We start from the raw sequence: 8,643 nt of genomic DNA on the forward strand, positions 1-8,643 counted from the left end.
TAGGGTTTGGCCCGTGTAGGCCGTCATTGTTAATTAGAATTTGTTCTTAACTGACTTGCTTGGTTAAATAAAGGTTATGTCTTTAGTTATTTGCCTTTGAACAAACAAACAACCTGCTTGTAAAACAACGTGCAGTGAACGCTCATTCAAGTGCAACGCAGGATGCTTTGGTCTGTCCCGCGCCAAGATTAGAGAGTGATCTCCACTTCCAGTGAAACACGCATACTTCCTATGAAGATGGGATGAAACTGGTTCTCCAATAGAAATACCCGATAACGCCTATAGGCGATGTCATGGCGACTTTGGCTATCTAAACTCATGCTCAGAAACACGTCATCGGGTCTAACGTTCGTCTTGCGCCAAACTGCGCATGTGCATGCCGTTAAAATCAAAGCCACTCCACCAATATAACTTTTTTTTTACAATAATTAAAATGTGTCAGTTTGTCACTTTCACGAGGTTGGAGTAATAACATGTTCAACTACTTAAGACATTGGCTCGGATATTGGTTGTGTCTTTCGATTTCGAGAAAATTAACAACTAAGGAAGAATTGTTCACTTCTCTCACTGACATCTCAAACCCGGCCTGGTCTGCTTTGTCTGTTTCGCAAGCTTTCCCAGAACTGTCACGATGTTGCGCATCTGGGTTTAGAAGCTCTTGTGTTTAAAAATGTTTCGACTTGCTAACTAGTTGAACGCAGCACGTGTATAACTACAACAATTTAACAAATCTGAAATGTACGAGTTTCCTAGTTCTGACTAGGACATGAACGCGGCATGTGTGCTTATCTGGCGGGGTGACGTAGGTCTTCCGACCGTACGCTGTCATATCATACGGGGTGCGTTCGTAAATTCCCTCTGGCTATCTAATCCGATTTAAGAGCACTCATCTGAGTTTGCCAGAGCATAAAATAACTGATTAATTTATGAAAAGGCAACACCCGTTGAATGTGAGCACATCGGCAAAAAAATCGTAATTCAGTTGTTGCCAACAGCACAGTGACAAGCACCAACGCGCTAGATAACATTAAAAGAGCCAAACCAACTCTGCTATGGGAGTAAAATGGTCCGAATGAGATGTAAGCTAAAGCTAGACAACTTTAGCCAGTTAGCTAGGGTGCTTGACTGCTGTTGTGAGGTCAGAACGCTCAGATCAATCCTACTCCCCTGTCAGAGCGTCCAGTGTGCTCTGAGAGCTACAATTTGAAAATGCTCTGAAATTACGAAAGCCCATAGTGCAGTCTGGCACTCCAGAGTGAATTTACAAACACACCCATGGTCAGGTAAATTCCCCATGTGTTCCAATATGACGTCATATTTCGCCAAGTTAGGGTAATCAAATTAGAGCAGACTGATAAAAATCAGTTTGAGACTCTGACCCACTCGAATATTGTGTAAATTATTATGTCTGTTTGTCGGACTTAAAATACAGGCTCAATGTTCTTCTATAAGACTGTTATTAGTTATACTTTCTCAATTAGGTCTTATAAGTAGCCTACAGAATAAAACCTGAACAGTAATAATAATTTCTATAGCGCTTTTCATAACAATCTCAAAGCGCTTCAAAAGCAAATAATAAACAAGCAATATTCATCATCATGAGTAGCCTAGCTATAGTTAGATCAACCAATAGAGGCCAAGTCTTTGAGTGCATGCATCTTCCAAAGATGGAGAGGTACAGTTCATGGCTTTATCATAGGAAGGTGGTCAGGGAGATGGTTGATGAAGAGTCTGGTGACGATCATGTAGAGGCCTGAGTCGTGCATCTACTGGACTTCCTTAACAATATGACACCCACTTGAGTGATGCATCAGCAGCTTTGGGTGCCATAAAGGACACCACACACAGTTCAGACTAGTAGTCAGTCATCCTCTCTATGAGCCCTCTCTCTTAGTACTGCATCTCCCATAGAGCCTCACAGTGGAGGTGTCATAATACCCAACAAACCTTACGGTCAAACAGGGAAATGGTTCCAATCGTTTTTCCACCATTTATTTTTCCCATAGGGAATTTTAGAAACACTTCAAATAAGGGCTGTGTTTCTTGTGTGTTTATCCTGGCGTGATGTTTTGATAACAATGTAAATCTCTCTTGGACAAAGTTACTTTTATCAATATATTTGGCTCTACTTTCTCTCTGATTCGAAAATGCTAATTTCCATCAAACTAGACATCATGCAAAACTACAAATCCTTGCAAGCTCCTGCACGTCATCTCTAGCTGACACCTTTGCTAACAGATATTGTGTCGATATGATATGATTTCAAAAGATCAGGAGCTAGCAGCCAGGTGAAACAAAAAAGCTGGTATAGTATCCAGATCCATCATTTGAACAAAAACAATTAGCCAGCTAAATAGACAAAATAGTTGATCTGCCAGTCCATCTGCAAATCTGTGGGTCAAAACCACCAGAAATATGCAATAAACTCAATGTCATCAAAAACAAAACAGCTGATAAAAAAACTCAATTAAAAACACTTACAAATATTTGTACATTTACATGTTACATATTTAAAGGAGCTCTCTGGTTAGGCTCCTTCTGGGCTGACTATGTATTTTTTTCATGGGATTTTAAATCTTAGTTTGACCTACTTTGTAGTTTGTATATTTGTAGTACATTGTGTAGATATTACGTCTTCTAGATACTTCTAGATATTCCTATTTTTAATTATAGGGAAAATGTATTTGTGTAGTGAACAACTACTTGTTTCTTGAACATCAGAATATTTTCCTCTATGAGTACTGTTGTAATATAAACATGATTTATACTTCTTTATACTCTCTTTGGATAATTCATTCCAATCATTTAAAAGTTAACCTTTTGCCTTGGCCCTGGAGAAAATACCCAGAATTTTTAAAACTGTGCTCATCTCATCGGCAATGTCGCCCTCCTGTGAATATTTCAGAGTCCTACAGGAAATCAGACTTTCTGCTCATACAGTATATATGTATGTTTTCTTTACTGTTTCTGTATTAGCAGGTGCTCATCTGCCATCTAGCTGGATAGTTATTATTAAAACGTTATGATTATGCTCTTATTTATTACAATTGTATGACTTTGCCCAGTGCCCACCCCTCAATATAACATGTCTACTAGATACAATGTAACCATAGGCCTATACTCAAATGTTTTGTTTGTAAATATGTTTGTTTACATTAGTTACCACCATGTTTCTTCCTGTCGCTTATTCCTCTGGTGTTATTGTTGTTTACAGTGATCCTGCTTGTGATGCTGCGTGAGCAACCCTATAGTCATGTTGACCAGGGCAACAGGAAGTTAAGTTTAGGATACAATATAGGGACAGAACATGTCAACACTACACACAATTCAGCTGTGCTATGAATTTACTAAACACTTTGGCTGCAATGCATTAAAAATAACTTTAGAAATGATTGAAAACGTATTATGATTGAGTAATTGAAGTTATAATCATGATTTACTTTATAGGTCCCTCAACCATAGTAGTGTGTCAGAAGCATTTGCCTTGGAGGCCTGTGAATGTAGACCACTTCACAACATACAGAGTATCTGTGTTCCTTAAACCTTGTTAGATGGTGAGACTCAAGTGGAGCTGAGGTGTTAGGTGGTCCACTCATGTTGCACTCGAATCTACACTAGAGAGATAGAAGGGTCATTGACTGAAACTCAATCACTAACCTCAGGATCAATAAGGCATTCCTGGCCTACATCCCTGCTGTAGAGGTTGTACCTATAACCACAGGTCTAGGACCAGATTACTCAGTCCCACAGCAATGTCTAACTAGTGTGCTGTAGAGAGATAAAAGGGTCATTGACTGTGAAACATCACTAACCTCAGGATCAATAAGGCATTCATGGTACAGATAACTTGCTGCTCTCATAACATGTTGCAACATGTTTCAGTGTACACACACAATACACACCCTTTCACAACACACACAGAGGCATTGTATTCAGTTCACATATGTTTTATTACATTTCTTAAATATTGATTTGTTTCTGAAGTGCTCAGAAAATGAACATACAAAATTATATTGTTTCTTATTACAAATTGTAAATGTAAGTACTCCAAGTCGATCTTATATACAACTAATAACAATGAGTGGAACCCCATTAAACAACTTCAGAAAAAAACAAGTAACTAAGCTTTTTTCTAACTTAATTCAATACAATTAAGAATAAACAATACATTGTAACTCAAAAGTTAGGCAGCTTTTGTTAAACGGTTTCATCTGTTTAGACTAGGCTACACGCCTTCTCCTTAAGCGCCAGGAAGTTTTCAAATCTACTGTCTTTGTTTTTTATAATACTGAATCATCACGAAGGTCCATTCATAAAAGCACATCTTGGTCAACGCCAACAAATGGCCAGTCAATAAAAACAACACGAAACAAAACATCAGTTTGTCCTGTTTGTTGCTGTTTCTTTTCCTTCACACGCTCTGCTCTGTCCGGAGCCCCAACTCCTGTGCGCAACCGTGGCGCGCGAAGCACCCGGTTAGGGGCAGCCAGCCAGTCACGGTTCCCTCCCACCATTCTCGTGCTGTTACTGTCCCATTCTACCTGTCACAATGCCACGGAGCCACGGAACAGCCATCCAGTCACTTATAAACGATCTGTCCTTTTCGTTCAAACTCTCTATTCTTCCCCAAGTGTCATCTCCTCTTCAGAAGGTCTGGAGCTGCTGCGTGAGCATGAGTTGACAGCCGCTGTTAACATGGTTCATCACCTTCTGTTTGAGCTGGGCTACCTGTTCCCTCAGCATGTTGGCTGTGGAAGCCAGGTCGGAGTTCTGAGTCTTCAGGTTCTTCACCTTGTCCTCCAACCGGGAGATGCGCTCTAGCTTCCGCTTCCTGCACTTGGAAGCGGCGACGCGGTTCCTCATGCGCTTCCTCTCGGCTTTGATCCTCTCCTGATTCTCCATGTCGATGGGAGAGAGTGGAGGGGTCTCCCCGAGCATCTCAGGTACCGTCTGGGGCTCCTCTTTCAGGGCTGTGAGCCTGGGGTGGGGGTGAGACTGCTGCCCATAGATGGGGAGCTGAGGCGGGGCAGAGGGGAAGCTCATAGTCGGCACTGAGGTGGTGTAACCCGGGGCTGAGTTGGTGGTGACAGCCGGGGTGAAAGTGTTCAAGTTTTCGTAGACAGGTGACTCAGAGCGCATGGCTACGTTGTTATAAACAGTGCTCCCAGCCACGGAGCAAACAGGTGGGAGTGTGGTCGAGTTGTTGATTCTTGTCTGCCCGGTGGAGGTGACTGGGACCCCAGGTGCGTTGGGCAAGACGTGTTGATGATGGAGCTCCGCCAGAGCTCTAACGAACCCCTCGGCAAAGCCCTCCTGCTCATCAGTCACGTTCCTCGGACAGAGGAACTGCGTCGGGGTAGGTGTGGTGGTGATCAGGCCGTTGCTGGACTGAATGATGAGTCGCTCCAACTCTGGGGAGGCAAGTTTGAGGAGCTGCACATCCGGAGAGGTGAGGATATCGCTGGCTTTAGCCTGGAGGTGAGGTTTGAGTGTGATGGTTGGGTCAGCCAGGTTCAGTGTCATGCCGTGTTTCAGAGCTTTGGGGTTGTATCCGTAGCCCGCGTTCTGATGCTGGGAGAAAGCGTTATGCGAGTCGTCGTAGAAAGTAGTTTCCATCTTGGTAGACATAGAATATAAACCAAACACTCAGTTTGAAATGTCTCTAGTAGGCTACTCAAACATAAGATATGTGTGTTTCGGTTAACTCTCTCTCGTTCTTTCCGTTGTAAAACTCGGAGAAAAGTGTCATACTGTGTCAGACAATGCTTTCAACCTCCGAAGCCGAGCCAAGAGTCTGGAATAAAATCGTGTCCCGTACACACACTTCTAATTTGTAAGCGCACTCCTTGTCCCGAGAAAAAGTATTCTGTTCAGCTTCACTGATAGTCTGACTCAGAACACTGTATAAATTCTTCAAACTCGTTCTTTCGCGTCTGTCCACAGTTTTTTGACAGTCTTCGAATGAGACGCGGTAAGTGCTATACGTTCTTATAGTTCAACAGCATTCCTGCTCAAAGCGCGCCTTTCTAGCTCTCTGTGTGTATACTGACTCTTCCAGCGTGGAGGCAAAGCTTATCTGCAGCCACTGCCTCTCTAAAAATACACATGATGTCACCTCTGGAGTCTTCCATTGGCTGCAGGCGTTTGCGGGGCGTTCCCTGTTGCCAGATAAGGCGCGTTGCCTAGACGACCACCCAGAAGATTCTCGGTCTCGCGTTGGCTGATGGGATGAGGTAATGCAAGTGAAGGGGCGCGGTGCATTGTGGAATGACGTGTGGTTTTTGAATATCTGGTTACCCGCGGCTTAGCGCTCACAGAGAGTAATAGCGGGATAGACAGTGTGTATTTGGAAAATTCCCTTGATATGTACAGTTCATAGATGTATGTTATCCAATATATAGGTCTATTCTGCATTATGTATTATTCCACAGAAAATATACTCCCCATACGTTTTTATAGAGATTCAAATGATTTTCTGCCAGACAGACTTCCTCTGCTTCCAGAAACTTTGCATGATCAGCCCTGAGGTAATGTGTTACTGTTTTATTATCCATGATGCAAATAATGATGTGTTTGAATAATTGTCTTGATGAATGTCGTTGTTTGATTGAATGAATAATAGACTAACATTTGCTTATGAAGTTATACAGGACATCAGTTATTAGACGTTTTATCTGTATCTGTGTGTCTGTTTGAGGACAATGAGATAAATGATATCCATTCACTACTGTGTTTATGTATTGGCCCAGGGCAGGCCTTTATTTAACCAGGATAGTCCATTCAGCAATAAGCACCGCTGTTTTTTAAGGAGTCCTGGGATCCATGAAAACATTAACCTGCAGATGACATGATACGGTTGAAGTTGGAAGTTTACATACACTTAGGTTGGAGTCATTAAAACTTGTTTTTCAACCACTTCACAAATGTAATGTTAACAAGCTATAGTTTTGGCAAGTCGGTTAGGACATCTACTTTGTGCATGACACAAGTAATTCTTCCAACAGTTGTTTACAGACAGAGTATTTCACTTATAATTCACTGTATCACAATTCCAGTGGGTCAGAAGTTTACATACACTAAGTTGACTGTGTCTTTAAACAGCTTGAAAATGATTTCATGGCTTTAGAAGCTTCTGGTAGGCTAATTGGAGGTGTACCTGTGGATGTATTTCAAGGCCTACCTTCAAACTCAGTGCCTCTTTGCTTGACATCACGGGGGGGAAAAAAGATTTTTTTTTTTTTGTAGACCTCCACAAGTCTGGTTCATCCTTGGGAGCAATTTACAAATGCCTGAAGGTACCATGTTCATTTGTACAAACAATAGTATGCAAGTATAAACACCATGGGACCACGCAGCCGTCATACCGCTCAGGAAGGAGACGTGTTCTGTCTCCTAGAGATGAACTTAATTTGGTGCCAAAAGTGCAAATCAATCCCAGAACAACAGCAAAGGACCCTGTGAAGATACTGGAGGAAACCGGTACAAAAGTATCTACAGTGAGGGAAAAGTATTTGGGGAAAAAAGTATTTGATCCTCTGCTGATTTTGTATGTTTGCCCACTGACAAAGAAATTATCAGTCTATAATTTTAATGCTAGGTTTATTTGAACAGTGAGAGACAGAATAACAAAAAAAAAAAACATTTTAATGCATTTTAATGAGCGAAATAAGTATTTGACCCCTCTACAAAACATGACTTAGTACTTGGTGGCAAAACCCTTGTTGGCAATCACAGAGGTCAGACGTTTCTTGTAGTTGGCCACAAACACAGACTTTTATTTACCTGGACACCCAGTAAAACACTGTGATTATATTAGCCTGTGGTTCCCAAACAATTTAACTAACTAACTAATTAACTGGACCCACTCACTGTCACAGTCATACGCTGGACCTAGTTTTGTCCCATGGAATAAATGTTGTGGATCTTAATGTTTTTCCTCATAATCCTGGACTATCGGACCACCATTTTATTACGTTTGCAATTGCAACAAATAATCTGCTCAGACCCCAACCAAGGATCATCAAAAGTCGTGCTATAAATTCACAGACAACACAAAGATTCCTTGATGTCCTTCCAGATTCCCTCTGTCTACCCAAGGACGCCAGAGGACAAAAATCAGTTAACCACCTAACTGAGGAACTCAACTTAACCTTGCGCAATACCCTTGATGCAGTTGCACCCCTAAAAACTAAAAACATTTCTCATAAGAAACTAGCTCCCTGGTACACAGAAAATATCCGAGCTCTGAAGCAAGCTTCCAGAAAATTGGAACGGAAATGGCGCCACACCAAACTGGAAGTCTTCCGACTAGCTTGGAAAGACAGTACTGTGCAGTACCGAAGAGCCCTTACTGCTGCTCGATCATCCTATTTTTCTAACTTAATTGAGGAAAATAAGAACAATCCGAAATTCCTTTTTGATACTGTCGCAAAGCTAACTAAAAAGCAGCATTCCCCAAGAGAGGATGACTTTCACTTTAGCAGTGATAAATTCATGAACTTCTTTGAGGAAAAGATTTTGATTATTAGAAAGCAAATTACGGACTCCTCCTTAAATCTGTGTATTCCTTCAAAGCTCAGTTGTCCTGAGTCTGCACAACTCTGCCAGGACCTAGGATCAAGAGAGACGCTCAAGTGTTTTAGT

The 8,643-nt window shown here is 41.7% G+C and overlaps 1 protein-coding gene across 1 annotated transcript; it reads right to left on the reverse strand.

The window, feature by feature from the left end:
• Positions 1-3,935: 3,935 nt before the first annotated feature.
• LOC139409321 (transcription factor Jun-like) lies at positions 3,936-6,061 on the reverse strand. Its single transcript, XM_071154281.1, has one exon. It carries the CDS (start codon positions 5,626-5,628, stop codon positions 4,645-4,647), a length of 984 nt encoding a protein of 327 aa, XP_071010382.1. The 5' UTR covers positions 5,629-6,061; the 3' UTR covers positions 3,936-4,644.
• Between the last annotated feature and the right edge of the window lie 2,582 nt (positions 6,062-8,643).

Source organism: Oncorhynchus clarkii, chromosome 5 (assembly GCF_045791955.1).
Source record: "Oncorhynchus clarkii lewisi isolate Uvic-CL-2024 chromosome 5, UVic_Ocla_1.0, whole genome shotgun sequence".
Taxonomy (NCBI): Eukaryota; Metazoa; Chordata; class Actinopteri; order Salmoniformes; family Salmonidae; genus Oncorhynchus; species Oncorhynchus clarkii.

Excerpts from the sequence above, each read along its gene's own strand:
- LOC139409321 (XM_071154281.1), bottom strand. The coding sequence starts at position 5,628 with ATGTCTACCAAGATGGAAACTACTTTCTACGACGACTCGCATAACGCT.